The following is a 16,112-nucleotide window of genomic DNA, read 5'->3' on the forward strand; positions in this document are numbered from 1 at the left end:
CCGCTCCCGCTCTGTCAGCTGTCCTAACACCTGAGAGAGCAGAACAGGTAATGCACATTACAGATCACTCTGCCTAGCACCAGGGGAGAGCAGCCGTCTGGAACTCTTAAGCATGTGACATGGCCCAGGTTATGTACCTCCTCCCTGAAAATTAAAATATAGTCCCTCCTCCTGGAATCCCGTGTTGACTTAATGGGGCCTAGGAAATATAATTATACACCCCCCTAAGCAAGTAGGAGTGGGGGGTGTCATTTAGTAAGCCCTATTTTTTTTGTTTGGAAGAAATGCACTATAAAACTGCCCGGGCCCCCCTGCTGAGCTGTAAGGGCCTGGGCCCAGTCTAACAGGACTGATTGTGCTGCCTTATCAGCGGCCCTGTTGTGGGATATGTAGTTTATTCATAGGAAGTGTCAGTTCTCAGACTACAGACAGATGTCATACATTAACCTGTGCAGTGTCATGCTGCATGCTTCATGTTTTAACACTAACAAAAACTTCTGACACAGGAATGAGAAAGTTTACTCTTCTGTAGGATGTGCATACAAGGCAACAAAAGACTCATTGAAACTACATGATCAGTGCATATGAAACAACACAAGGCGCACATAGGAAGGTTTATAATGTCCACTTTGTTTATAACCACTTTGTATAAAACAAATCATCTTTTAAATGTAGCAATGATCTCATCATTGCGTTGTACAAAGACTGTGTTACATGAATGTGTAAAGTTGTGTATGTGTACATGATTTGTTTTTATGATAATGTATTATTCCATTTTGTTTAGACTTAATTTGCGTGCTCACAAAACGCATGTACAAGTGTTTATAAGCTTAAAGTGTTACTAAACCCAGGACCCTGCATTCACTATATCTGGTCTCCCACAGTACACAGAACATGGGAATGCAATTATTTTAGTAAATATAAACTGCTAAATACCTTATATCATCAGCAGTTAGAGCAGTCTTGTGACTTCTATCAGTGTCTAGCAGAGCACTGGTTAAAGCTTGTAGGAGGAGTTTTCATTCTGCTCTAGAAGGATGCTGAACCCCTGACCTGTCTGGACAGTGCCAACTGGCCCTGTGCTGATCACATGCACTCTGCCAAGAAAAAAATCCTCTCTAGCAATACACACCAAACTGAGCATGTGCAGAGTGACTCCACACGATATGTCTTATCAGGAGATAAGAGGGGGACACTGGAAGAAGGGGAGGATCAGAGAAGTCAGAATCAAACAGCGTTTTTACACAGTGCAGAGGATTAACCCCTTTAGGATCCACAGTGAGTATAACAAGCATGATTTACTGCATATACAGACTGGTTTTACTGTCGTGGGTTTAGTAACACTTTAAGTGTGTAAAGCACATGTTCTTAGACATAGATTTTTGGATTCTGTGTAACTGATCTGAAAGCAGCTCATGTTTACGCCCTGTGTGAATGACTTCAAAGACAATAATGCAGCAGCATTCAGATATGTAATTAAAAAACACTTGTATATGTGTTTTTTATGGTGTGAATGAAGCCTTAGGCCAGTTGCACATAACATTTTACTGATGATTGTTGACAAAAAGATCCTGAGTAAAATATTCTGTAAAGACCTTGCTTGTACATATGTAAATGCACTCAAACATACAAATTTCTATTTTTTTTTCTGCGGCTATATACTTATTGCTCATCTTTGTGCAGCTGTGTGTATGGCTCCACAGTCAACAGTGCATCTAAATCTAGATCTGTACAAGCTAGAGTAGATGCCGGAACCAATGGCAGACTCTGCTGTTCCCAACGAGTGCAGAAATTGCTTACCAAATAGGAAGCACGCAGCACAGGACCAGTGCTGGGAGGTGCAATATATCCAGTACCAGCACGTTTTGGCACAAAAAAAGGCCTGTATCTAAAGCAATATCAAATAGTTTGCTGAGAATAGTTGATAAACCCTATCAGGCTGAGTTTAAAGCTCAGTTGAATGGTAATATACAGTTGCAAGAAAAAGTATGTGAACCCCTTGGGATAACTTGGAGTTTTGCAAGAATTGGGCATAAAGTGTGCTCTGAACGTCATCTAAGTCACAACAATAGAAGAACACAGTCTGCTGAACATAATACTACACAAACATTAGATGTTGCTATGGTTTAATTGCACATAACATGTAAACATTCACAGTGCAGGGAGGAAAAAGTATGTGAACCTTTAGACTTAATAACTGGTTGACCCTCCTTTGGCAGCAATAACCTCAACCAAATGTTTCCTGTAGTTGCAGATCAGACCTGCACAACGATCTGGAGTAATTTTGGACCACTCCTCTTCACAAAACTGTTTCAGTGTAGCAATATTCTTGGAATGTCTGGTGTGAATCGCTCTCTTAAGGTCATGCCACAGCATTTTAATCGGGTTGAGGTCAGGACTGGGCCACTCCAGAAGGCGTATTCTGTGCTGCTGCTGCTGCAGCCATTGTTTTGTTGAATTAATTGTATGCTTTGGGTCATTGTCCTGTTGCATCACCCATCCTCTGCGGAGCTTCAGTTGGTGGACAGATTGTCGTACGTTTTCCTGCAAAATGTCTTGATAAACTCTGGAATTCATTTTCCCATCAATGACAACAATCCGTCCAGGCCCTGAGGCAGCAAAGCAGCCCCAAACCATGATGCTCCCTCCGCCATGTTTTACAGTGGGGATGAGGTTTTGATGTTGGTGTGCTGTGCCTTTTTTTCTCCACACATAGTGTTGTGTGTTCTTCCCAAACAACTCAATCTTGGTTTCATCTGTCCACAGTATATTTTGTCAGTAGTGCTGTGGAACATCCAGGTGCTCATTTGCAAACTTCAAACGTACTGCAATATTCTTTTTGGACAGCAATGGCTTCCTCCGTGGTGTCTTCCCATGTACTCCATTCTTGTTTAATGTTTTCCTTATTGTAGATGTGTCAACAAAAATGTTAGCATGTGCCAGAGATTTCTGTAGGTCTTTAGCGGACACTCTGGGATTCTTCTTTACCTCATGCAGCATTCTGCGCTATGCTCTTGCAGTCATTTTTACAGGACGACCACGCCTAGGGAGAGTAGCAACAGTGCTAAACTTTCTCCATTTGTACACAGTCTGCCTTACCGTGGACACATGAACATCAAGGACTTTGGAGATACTTTTTTAACCCTTTCCAGCTTCATGCAAGTCAACAATTCTTGATCGTAGGTCTTCTGAGAGCTCTTTTCTGAGAGGGATGGTTCACATCAGACAGTGCTTCTTGAAACCAGTAAACCCAAAACAGGTGTGTGTTTTTTGAGGGCAGGACAGCTGTCAGAAACACATCCAATATCATCACACTGATTGGAGTCAATGTTGGCTCACTCCTGGCTCCAATTAGCTCTGGGAGAAGTCATTAAGCTAGGGCCTCACATACTTTTTCCTCCCTGCACTGTGAATGTTTACATGTTATGTGCAATTAAACCATGGCAACATCTAATGTTTGTGTAGTATTATGTTCAGCAGACTGTGTTCTTCTATTGTTGTGACTTAGATGACTTTCAGAGCACATTTTATGCCCAATTCATGCAAAACTCCACGTAATCCCAAGGGGTTCACATACTTTTTCTTGCAACTGTACATGTAATTAAGTCAGGCTGCATAAACACTACTAAATATGTATTGTCCTTTCGATTTTTTTAACTTACTATTTGCTGTTTCTAGTTAAAGCGGAGTTCAATCTAAAAAAAAAATAAAAGTCAGCAGCTACAAAAACTGTAGCTGCTGGCTTTTAAAATACAGCCACTTACCTGTCCCTCTGTCCAGCGGTGTCTTCACCAATGCTGATTTCACCGGCTGTCTTCTCTCCCTGGCGCCAGCATCTTCAGTGTGGGCACCCGGTTGTGACGGCTTGCGGCTTCACAGCCTGGTGCCCACTGCGCATGGGTGAGAAGCAGTGTGCTTTGTGAATGGCCCTGTAGTCTTCTGGGACCTGTCACGTGTTCCAGAAGACTACAGGGAGGGAGGGAGGGGGAGGACAACTTCCACCTCCGATCGCAACGGATGTGGGAGCGGGTACCTGTCAAATTCGGGTACCCACTCCCCAAAGGTGCCAGACCTTAATGGGGACTGGGGGACAAGGGCTTAAAGCGGAACTTCCCCTTTTGGGTGGAGTGCCGCTTTAAAACACCCTGTGCTTGCAGCATGCCAGAGAGCCAGACCAGAGTTCAGGCAGGTACCCTGAGTGCTGTTGATTGGAGCACTGTGCAGGTAGTTGTTCGTTTAAATAATTAAATTAAAATATTAATTGTATTTGTAAAAGTTACTACTACTTGACGTTTACCTTGTATCAGCCTTTTACAATCCCCTGGGCAGCAAAGCTCAGACTGGGAGAGGGAGAAAGAGTACGCAAAGCTAATTAGTGCAGTGCTCATGTGCTAACAAGGAAAATGCTGATAGGAGGAGAGCAGAGTGACAGAGAGATATCCTCACCAGTCTTCTTCTTTTCCACTGTCCAATCACAGCTTGGGGCACAGACAAGACCTGGATGTATTGTTTAACTGCTGAGTCATGTCTCTTGCCTGTGCTGTCAGGAACAACTGTTTTAACCTCAACAAATGTAAATACTTTGGCAAGTAAAAGAGTCTTCATACGTGCATTTTATCTGTTCATTTAGGCATTTGTCTGGAGTTCAGCTTTCACCACTTGCCTACAAGGCACTTTTACCCCCTTCCTGCCAAGGCTAATTTTCAGCTTTCAGTGCTGTCACGCTTTGAATGTCAATTGTGCGGTCATGCAACACTGTACCCATATGACATTTTTATCATTTTTGTTTCACAGAAATAGAGCTTTCATTTGGTGGTATTTAATCACTAATGGTTGTTTTATTTTTTGCACTCTGAACAAAAATAGTGGCCACTGATAGGCAGCACTGCATAGGCTGCACTGATGAGGCGGTACTGGTGAGAATTTATAATGAGGCACGGATGATGCTGCACTGATGGGCACTGATAGGCGGTACTGATAGGTGGCACTGAAGGGCATTAAAAGGTAGCACTGAAGGGCACAGATTGGCAGCACTGTTGGGCATTGATGTGCAGCACTGTGGGCACTTTTGGGGCTGCACTGATAATCAGGGTAATCACTGCAGATGTCCGCTTTGACAGTTGTCTGTTACTGGCAGTACTTTTCTCACACTGTGTATTTACATGGTGATCACCTGTGATTGGACACAGCTGATCATGTGGCAAAAGTCCGCTATGATTGGCGTTTACCATGTCATGTGATCAGCTGTGTCCAAAGGGCACAGCAATCACAGGCAGCGCCAGGTGTGCACTGCTGGGGCGTGTTCTGGGAGGACGTCATACTGTATGACATTCTCCCAGCACTGGACTACCCCACTGTAGCCATCATTCAGCTATAGCGCAGTAGTAAAGTGGTTAAAGGTGCATACAATCAAATCTATGTTATTCTGTGATTTCAGCCTCTGTTTACATGTTAAAAAGATGAACATCCATTTCTAACATAATCTAAAATAACAACATCTCAGGGGTACTGCTACAATTAATATCTTACTGATCGAAAAGCACTTTCAGAAAGTGAAATGTCATGTTCTACATCTAGCTGCAAGTGAATATTCTTCAATAAATGATAGCATATGGTTACATGGTTCAGGAAATACATTCCATCTACCTATTTTATTCTGTAAACCATGCAGCAATATATTATAGGCACACTTGAAGCAAACGTGAGTAACTGCACAAAGTTCACTATATGGATCACTTACAGTGTGATTTTATACAAAATTATTATATCTCCCCTAAATCTTAAGAGAGAATGAATTCAGTTCCTCTAATCTTTCCTCATAGCTGAACTCCTCCATGCCTCTTATCAGTCTGGTTGCCCTTCTCTGTACTTTCTCCAGTTCCCCGATATCCTTTTTGTGAATTGGTGCCCAAAACTGAACTGCATATTCCAGATGAGGTGTTACGAATGATATGTACATGAGCAAAGTGATGTCTCTCTCTCTCTCTCTGCAGTCTATGTCTCTTTTAATACAAGAAAGTCATTTTCTAGCTTTAGAAATATATGATGCATGAATGTGTTTAGCCCCCAAGCTCATAACTTTACATTTGTCAACATTAAAGCGGTGTTCCACGCAAAAGGGAAGTTCCGCTTTAAATATTGGTCCACCATTCCCCATTAAGGATTGACACCTTTGGGGAACGTGGGGGGAGCAGGTACCCAAAGTTGACAGTTATCCGCTCTCACTTCCGCTGCAATTGCCTAGGCGATCAGAAGCGGAAGTTGTCCTCCTCCCCTCCCTCCCCGTAGTCTTGTGGGACGCGTGACAGGTCCCAGGAGAAGACCAGGCCATTCAGGATGCGCAGCACTACTTGCATATGCACAGTGGGCACCCGGCTGTGAAGCCCACACGGAAGATACCGGCGCTTGGAATACAGGACGGCTGGTGAAACAAGCTGCGGCGGGGGCACCGCAGGATCGTGGGACAGGTGAGTGGCTGTTTTTTAAAAGTCAGCAGCTACAGTTTTTCTGCTTTTATTTTTTTACAGAGTGAGTGGAACTCCACTTTAAACCTCATTTGCCACATAGTTGCTAGTGAGATACTGTACATACTGTGTGAATAGTAACACCATTGTTGTCACAGTTACAGCACAGCATGTTACTGATGAGCAGGGATTAAAGTGGTTGTAAAGGCTCAAGGTTTTTTACCTTCATGCATTCTCTGTACCTAAGCCCCCTCTCGATCCAGCAGTGTGCACTGGGGTCTCGGCTATCCCGGGACTCCCTCTCCTCAGCGCCATTGGCTTCCGCTGCTGTCAATCACAGCCAGTGAGCCAATGAGAAGAGAGGGGGCAGGGCCAAGCCTTGGCTCTGAGTGTGAATGGGCACACAAAGCAGCGGCTTGGGAACGCGCCTGCTCGGGTGCCCTCATTGCAAGCTGCTTGCTGTGGGGGCACCCAACAGGAGGGAGGGGCCAAGAGCCCCGGTGGGGGACCTGAGCAGAGGAGGATCAGGGCTGCTCTGTGCAAAACCACTGCACAGAGCAGGTAAGTTTAATTTTGTTTTTTAACTCTAAGCCTTTAGTATCACTTTAATAGCAGCCTCTAATTTTCCAAAGGTTATCATGTGCTTCAACTGTTCACACTGTTGCGCTACAGTAACACACCTGAAATCACTTCCGTGCGCTGTGGTGCATTGCGCTTCAAAAAAATAGTGAATGTCCATTTTTTAGTGTCTTACGCATCCCATTCAAATGAATAGGCTGCTTTAAACGCAATACATTAACACACAACATGACATGCACTAATGCAGTGAACTGCATGCAATAATGCACTGCAAAGAAGTTGGGCTTCCACAGAAAGGATATTGTTTTATTACAATATTTAACTTATGTCGTCAGTTTAGATGCGAATACAACATAGCAGAATTCTACAAATGGAATAAGGACCCATTCACAGTGCAGTCTAACAAAGGCATCAATAGGTCAATGAGGCGCATTGTGTGATACAGGGGAGGTGTGTGTCAGAGCTGATCTTCATAAAAGTCAACATTTGAATGCTGCAAGGGTTTTGGTTAAGGGGCCCCGGGGTACTCTACAGCAAAAATCTAATTAGTTATGCTGATCAGCACCAAGAAGTATACCATTGCACAGAGCAAGTATGTATAACCTGTTTATTATTTTAATTAAGAAAAACGGAAGATCTACAATGACTTTGTTACTGTTCATTTTATGATTTTGCTAACAGCAATATAAATCTTCATATTGCTATGCCACAGCAATAAAATCCATATTTATTTAATATGTTATTGAGAAGGCAGAATTAGTATGAGTAATGTTCTAGTCAGGGTCGCTTCAAGACATAAGTAGGAATTTAGCTTCAAACTTAGAGCTTTAAGGGCTTCATCCACTCCCTTTTATTTAAAAGAAAATGAAAAAGGCCTTTTACGGATAGGTTGTCCAAACACGGTTTCTCAGAACATCATAGCACAACATAAATTCCCTTTGGCAGCAGTTAGGACATCCAAGCAACAAGCATCTCTCTCAACCCCACTGTATAAATACTCTTCCCCTCTTCTCAGCACATCTATGCCATCTGCCATTCACATGGTCACTCTCCTTCCTAGCACTAGTCTCATCCCAAGAAACGTTGAGCCTGTGGAACACAAGACCTATATAACCTCTCTCCTGAAACTATCCTCCTGTGTCTTTTAAATGTACAGACATCTCTGCTAGCAACATCTCCAAATTGACCTTTAAAGGGGAACTTCCCAATACGCCTCCTAAGATACCTTCTACTATCTTCCAAAATTCCTGAATGCCTAGAAAGACTTCTGTACCTATCTCTAATACCTTCTTTTCTAAACTTGATCAGGTCATCGCCTCCTTTATTTGGGTGGGAACCCCCCCCACCCTCAGAGTAGCTAGGTCTACCCTACAGCTTCCTCTTTCATTGGGAGGTTTGGTTCTTCCGTTTTAAGAAATATTAATGGGCGACTATGCTCATCACAGTCGGATGGTGGTTTGCTCAGGTAAACACTTACCCAGCGGTGAGTTTGGAGGCAGCACTCCTAAGCTCATACTCGGAGTTTAGTAACTAGGTGTTTAGGGGACCCCAAACCAATCCAATCATTACCACCCCTATGAAAAACATTGTGCTGGTGTGGCGACAGGTAAATGTGGCTTCTGAGTGAACCGCAGATTATCTCTCCACACACGTGTCTGTGGGGCGATCCTTATCTATCACATCTAATTCATACCAGATCCACAGGTTTGGGCTAGATTATGAATTTAAATCCTGCTGTATATTATGCCTGAAGGACATCTCCTTCCTTTTGATGAATTGAGATGCAACTTCCAGCCACCTACCTGGATGTTCTTCAGGTTTTTACAACTTTGATATGCCCACAAGTTCAATTTCCTGGCCTCCTGCTCGGTAGCGATGTTCCTCATTTCACTGTACCTTAGGGTAATGAGTAAAGACACCTCCAAGGTTACCCAGGTATTTCATGTGTGGAAGAGAGATTTCCCAAATTTGACAGACAGTGATTGGGAAGAAAGAGTGTGGCAGCACTTCCCCCATATGATTTCTGCCAGAGAAAGATACATTCATGTAAAATTCTTACACAGGGTTTTCACCCCTCAGAGATTATCAGCTATATACAGCACTATCAATGTGAATCAATCTACGCTGTCACACACCTCTAACCATATTGAGAAATGAAAAGTGAATTAACAGAAATAAAATCCATATGCCATGTGATATTGGATGCTCTGCTAAACACTAAAGGTTTAACACATAACCATCTGTAAACATAAACAAAAGAGTGTAGAACAAACATTATGAATAATCAATCAAATAATGAAATGTCCATTAATCTCTCTGTGAACTGTATACACTGTCCCAGAGTCCAATAACCAAAAAGTGACAATTTTCACAGTCTTCTCAAGAGATCACCAGTGTGCAAAAACCTTCACCAAGCAAACTGGCCACTCACTTTAGGAGAATGACCCCTGAGCCAACAGAAAGTCAAAAGCACTTTACCTTTAAGAAAAATCTATCCCTTTTTATTTTCTTTTTGATTTACCCTATTTCATAGTGCCTTGTTGTAACATGTCTGTAAAAACAATATATTTTCTTTCAGCGCAATAATGGAACACAAAGAGTTGTTAAAGGTACCTTGGGACTGGCAAATAGGTAAGGCATTTCAATTTTGTCATTATAATGCTTAGCTAAACAATGAGCAGAGTCCCTGCCATTTATCAAAGCTGGAGCCACTTCATAACATTTCCTAAATGAGCTCTCCACCTACTGGCTTATATAACATTTACTGCGCCATGATCACAGACAGAGAACTGCACCAGTAGGAGACCCCTGTGTGGAAATAAAAATCACACAGGATAACACTTTCTTTTCTCTAACGGCAACCACAATAATACAGAGACTATTAACAGTAATGACCATAAAAACACAAATACTTAGACAAAATTTCACTGTATAATTCTCATAAAATAAAATTGCCTTGAGCAAACTATGCATAAAGCACACAAATGAGAAAGCAGTAAATTGTCTCCACAACCGTATATCTAAGTCTGCCTAAGCTACTACTTAATAGAGCAAGACTTTTAATTTGTTTCTTTAAACTAGTCTGTATAATGGCAGGAAATAAATCACATTGAAAGTCATAGATCTTTCTCACTCCTTACATTACAATGTTGTGTATATGTGTGCACAGACAAACATGCATGCATAATAGATATTTTATTTGTATTTATTTATATGTGTCTAGTCTGGGATTTAAAGTATAAATTGAGTTTTGCAGCCACTTTAATGATAGCTCAGCACATTTAGGAGACGTAAAACTGCTGTCCTGGGCATATATAAATTATGCTGCCAAACAGGCTCCAAGCTTTTTTTTCCGTATACATATTATATGATTATTACTACGACTACAATAAACGTCAATTCCAGGATTTTTTTTTTATAATGTCCCCAGATCGCATTTAAAATATAAAAAAATAAAAACAGCTCAGGTTGCAATACTTACCTTATTTTTGGTGTTTTCCCCCACAGTACTTCTTTTTTCTTTTTCACCACAAGCCATTCTCAATCTTCTGGGCTGAATGACATCCATAGTCATTCAACTTAAGTCATACTTCAAAAGTAATTTAAACAACATGGGGCACCCAGTTGGAGATTCTGTGTTATGACTAAATAGGATCCCCATTTTTACTGCATGGAAGTGTTATAAGCAGGAAGGATTTCTGTTTAAACTGGAAATATTCTAGTACTAATAATAATATACTGTATATGTTTATCTACGCTAACATATTATTCTAGTGGAATTAGAGATTTATTATATGTTTTCTGTGAAAAACAAATAATGCAAGTTAGCAATAAGCAATGAAAATATATTGCAACCATCCACATAAGGTTTTTTTTAATACCAGATGACCACATAGGAATGCATGACAAAGATTTTCTCTGCAGGCCTTATTTCCATTTTATACTCTCATATGTTATCAGCTAAATTCCCACACCCATTGTCCTATATGCACAAGTGGGGATCTGACCTCAGCTAAAACCAAAGGAATGGAACAACATATGGAAGGATACTAAATCCTGCTTGCAGAATGTAGCAGTCTTGGAAGACTCATTTAAAGTCCTCCCTCGATGGTACCTAGTTCCAGCTTGTACAGCCACAGTTGCACTCCTTTATTCCACAGCCTGTTTTCACAGCTGTGTGAAGTTGTAACCATCTCAAAATATGGTGGCTCTGCCCTTTAATTAATACATACTGGACAGAAGTGTTTAGGATGCTGTTGGTGTTGTTTGGCACAGCCCTTTCTCCTGATCCTACTATAGCTCTCTTCAACAAAAACACAGCAAACCGTACAAGTTTGTTACACTTGCAGATTACCCTGGCTGCTAGGCAAACAGTCGCAAAGGCCACGAAAACCTTGAAGCTCTGTCTAGTGGAGACCAAAAAATAGGATAACGCAGGCCATGATTCATGGAAAAATATAGGCAACATTACAGGATAGAATACCTAAATATAGAAAAAATACACAGGGTGCCTATGGATATCTTATTTCCCACCTACAGGCTTTGACAAGTCTCTGAACCCTGTTCTTTAAGGTTCTTAAATTGTGAATCTCCCTTATAGTACATAGCTGATTCCCAGGATCCTCCCCTACCTTACCTTCCCTAGTTCCACAAGATTGTTGCCAGCCCCCGCTATAATGACAACCTTTGGCTGTTACTCCTAGCAACCCAGTTAGACTCCTTTAGCTTTCATGAGCTACCTATACACATCAAGTTTCTGGTTAGCACTGCCTTATATCTACGTACATTGTCATGTTTCGGATGTATCTCTTCCCTACTTGATTGAGAAAAATACATTGAATATAAATGACAATAACAAAATAACTGAAATGTTATGCATTCCTATTTATTTCACAGGACTCCTCTATGTGGGATTCACAGCCTGCATGTTTGGCCTGTATAGTTTCATGCCAGTGGTTATTAAAAAAACGAGTGCTACTGCAATCAACCTCTCCATGTTAACAGCAGAACTCTACACATTTTTCTGTGGTCTCTTCTTATTCCATTATAAGGTGGGTACAAGCATTACTTTTACAATTTAGCTTTTTACTAGTCATGAAGACCTGGGTATTGAGAGAAGGAACTCTAATTAAATATATATAGACCTGGTTAGACCCTTTAATATAACTTACTAATGTTTGCCCCATTTAGGCCACATAGTGAGCAATATGGTCTGGAGGCGCAATCCAGATTTGTGACTGTGTTTGTACATAGCAATAGACTCAGATACAAAGCAATAGGATTTTCATTTAATTAATGTTATATATGAAAGAAAAAGCACTGCAATTTGGTTAAATCATCTGTACAGCTGAGGACCCCCTTTGCTGATTTCCACAATCAAGAATGATGATATTGCACTCCTACAGTACTCCTAGCATTAGGCTAAAGAAAATGTGAATATTGTCCTTTGATATATATGTTATGTGCAACAAGTACCATTCCTTCAGAACTAAATCACATTAAATAGAAAAAAAGGTTCCCTTCACTTCAGTTCCTGGGTCATTAATAAAAATAATAGGATTTTTGTAAATCTGCCTTTTGGAGCTCATTAAGGGACATCGGAATCACTTGTTCAGAGTCAATTGCTTTATACTGCTGCCTTCAGGTAGTACTGAACACCCCAGGAAACAAAAAATCAATTGGTTAACCTGGTAGCTATGGCAGAAAATGGTGACTCCTCAGCAACAAATTCATCCTCAAAGGATTTGTAAAAAATTTTTTATCAGACAGAGCCTTAGAAACAGGGGACTCAGAAGCCACCACAGCTGCAGGCATGTCTGACACAGACTCTGGAGGAGACGTACGCTTACAGCCTCTGCGCACAGAGTCAGCAAACAGTTGCCAATTGGCCCATAAAACCAAACATAGCTGCATGGAACTCCTCTCTGGATAAAGATGAGGAGGGGCCATAAATGATGGAGCTAAAGAAGACTCCAAAGTGTGTATTGACTCAAGAAAGGGACAATGATCTAAGCTGTTGGTGTCAGTTTCCTGAGGAGGAACATTGGTGGCCACCCCACAACAGTCAGTGAATCATCAGCTGGAAAGACCCGATCCAGCCCGACTGTTCCTCTTGGTCATGGTATCAGACATGTTGCACTGTTTACCAGAGGTACCTTAAAGAAGAACTATAGGCAAAACATTTTTTCATTTTGGATTGAGTAAGCGAGGGTTATAACCCATCAGTTTATTTTTTGTCATCTGTGTCCCATTGAGGAGATTTACCTTCACTTCCTGTCCCATAGCCAAAACAGAAAGTTAGAGAAAGTCCCTGCAAATTAAGGGAATTCCTTGGGGACCCCCAGGTCTCCAGAACTAATGCCCCCATTAGCAAATTACCTTTTTATTACTTTTCTGGAGACAACCCAGAACTTGGGATTTTACTTACTTTTTTATCTTACTTTTACTTTAACTTTCGATGATAATGGTAAAAAGGACAAACAGAGAAGGTGAATCTCTGTAACTGGAGCACAAATATGCAATTAAAACTTAATAGGCGTTCTAATCCCACTCCATTCTGTCCAAAACTAGAAAAAAGGTTTTGCCTTTAGTTATACTTTTACTGGAGACACCATGTAAAAACCATAAGTAGTCCCAAACCAGCTGCTGAGAACATAGGTGCAAGGCCAGTGGTGGCCAGGTCGCCGTAGGCAGCAGAAAGAACCAACCAAGGTGAAACAATATGTCTCTTCAAATTGGAGCAATGGTGGGAAACATCTACCTGAAGCAGAAAAGGCAGGGGCAAGGCACGGGGTACCTGCACGCAACCCTCCAATTAGTGACACAGCATGTTAACCCTTTTCCATGAAAAGCATTGGAAAAAGGGGTGCCGAATAATACCAATAAATGTAATAGCCCCCGATGCTTAGCCCACACAGCATACTCAGAAGAATCTTCAGTGACTGGGTCACACTAGAGGCTGTACCATGGCTCTGGATCTGAAAAGTATTCAACGGCTAACTAATACAGTACACAGAGGTCTGGAAAGTGCCCCAAACAGAGCCCAGTGATTCAAGGACATTCTAGTCAATCCCTACAATCTTCACTCCAGTGGGTTCGGGCGCAACCTCCAAAGCTTTGGCTGAGGATACCCCATAACTGCATTAAGAGCCCAGCTCAGCAGCATGTAGATGAAGTCTTGATTGAGGGAAAAATAATCTTGGAAAAAGAGAAAATAACTTATAAAAATAGTAGAACTTTTCTCAATAGAGAAAAAAAGTCCATCCTAGTTGGACACTAGAAAAAAATGAAGTATGATGAAAATGGGAGGTGTTACACTTGGCTGACCAATGGCTATTTTGTTTGCCAGTGTTCAGTTCGTCATAAAGGTGGCAGTATAACTTGTAGTGCTAACTCTGCAGGAACAGATTAGTAGATTGGGTTTTCTGTTCTTCTGCCTCGACTCTGAGAACAACCTCAGCCTCACTGACACACCAAGTTTGTCAAATGGATATTGCACAGCTACTGGGAGCATAAATATAAACACCCTGCACAAAACTAAGGCTGAGCATCAAAAAGCAAACATCAGATTGGTTAGTGGTAAATTAACCCAATATATTGTCACTGGTTGCAGTTATCACATATATGAGTAAGTAAAAGAATTAGGGCAATTACAGTTCACTAGACACTATGTTCACTAGGGTGTAGCAGCATAGAATGGAGTTATATGCAGCTAAATTAGAGTAAACCTTGTAATCCACAAGATCAGCAATAAGTAATGGCATTAGAAAACAGTAACAGCAATGATAGCCAATACACAGTAGTCTATATCCAGTCCCTAAAGAGGTATCTCTTACTATGGACAATAATGAAAATTCTTGTGACGCAGCTATCTGAGAGAGCAGTCTTTAGCACTAGTTCTTCAGCTGGCTAGTGTTGGGGCCGAGACTTTACGGTGGTGCACATGAGTACAGTCCCAGTAAAGTCTGCATGCAGTAAATAATGCTGCTAGCAATATGGTCAATCCCTATGTACTCAGTCTCTGCTAGCAGCAACAGGTTAATGGCAGCAGTGTCCGCTCACCAGTCATAGCGAAATAACAACAGGTATCTCACTGTTCAGGTTTAAGATTACTTCTGAATTTGCCTGGAGTGACTCTGGTCCTCAGCACACAGCCGCAGGCTTGGGACAGTTTGATGTGCAGACAGCTGCAGTGATGTGCACACCTCCTTGCAGCAAAAAGAGTGTCCCTTAGTATTCAGCCATCGAAAAATACAGCTCTCTCTTCACATTGGGAATTGTAGTCCAATTGTCCATTAACTGCCATAGTAAGGTTTATTTCCTGAACTTTATCTCCCATGATTCAGTGCTGGTAACCATCAAGTCTCTTGAGCTCCTTGGGTTGCGACCTCCCCTGGGTGGATGGAGGCGAGGTAGTCTTAACCCATTCTGCTGAGGTCAGTTTAGAGCACAGAGTGCAATGCAGCACAGAGTCCTAAATCACTCTCTGTCTCCAGCCAAACACCTGTCTACAAATGTACTACTCAAATAGAACAAATAGTGCATTACAGAACATTTTACAACATTAAAAACTAAATAGACACATATGTACCAGTGCATACACAGTTAAAAGACAATTTCCTTATTTAGAAAAAATGGAATTAAATTTTAAGGGTGAATAGATTTCTTTTTCATAAATGGCTTGTTTTAATGTATTATAGGATAGGCAAAAATCAATTTTCAAAATAGAGTAACAGAGAAAATTCAAATGATCTTTATTCAGTGTCAAGCAATTTAATATGTTTCAACATTTTAGCACAATCTAACAACATATTTGTTATTCAAATGGTTCTGTGAGCATTGCTTGTGTGTGTTTTATATGCAAATATTATTGAAAGAAAATTTCACTTTTTTTAAATGTCAGCCAAAAAAAAGTGTTTTTCCAATCCAGATGTCTAGTATGTAATGAACTAAACCATGAATGAAAGGAAATCAAAGTGCATGTAAATCCTAACAATAGACTTCACCAAATTGTTTGCTTATAGTCTGCTAAAAATACATGTTTTGTTACTTCTATTTATTAAGTGCAAG

At 41.1% G+C, this 16,112-nt stretch overlaps 1 protein-coding gene across 2 annotated transcripts in view; it reads left to right on the forward strand.

The window, feature by feature from the left end:
• SLC35F1 (solute carrier family 35 member F1) overlaps positions 1 to 16,112 on the forward strand; it is a 427,587-nt gene that overhangs the window by 389,028 nt on the left and 22,447 nt on the right. For both annotated transcript variants that reach the window (XM_089652171.1, XM_089652170.1), the window contains exons 6-7: positions 9,622 to 9,674; positions 11,940 to 12,094. In XM_089652171.1, the coding sequence (XP_089508297.1) occupies positions 9,622 to 9,674; positions 11,940 to 12,094 (208 nt within the window). The remainder of the gene's footprint in view (positions 1 to 9,621; positions 9,675 to 11,939; positions 12,095 to 16,112) is intronic.

The sequence above is a fragment of the Staurois parvus genome, unplaced genomic scaffold, assembly GCF_062004578.1.
Source record: "Staurois parvus isolate SC_StPar_1 unplaced genomic scaffold, SC_StPar_1.0 ptg000672l, whole genome shotgun sequence".
Classification (NCBI taxonomy): Eukaryota; Metazoa; Chordata; class Amphibia; order Anura; family Ranidae; genus Staurois; species Staurois parvus.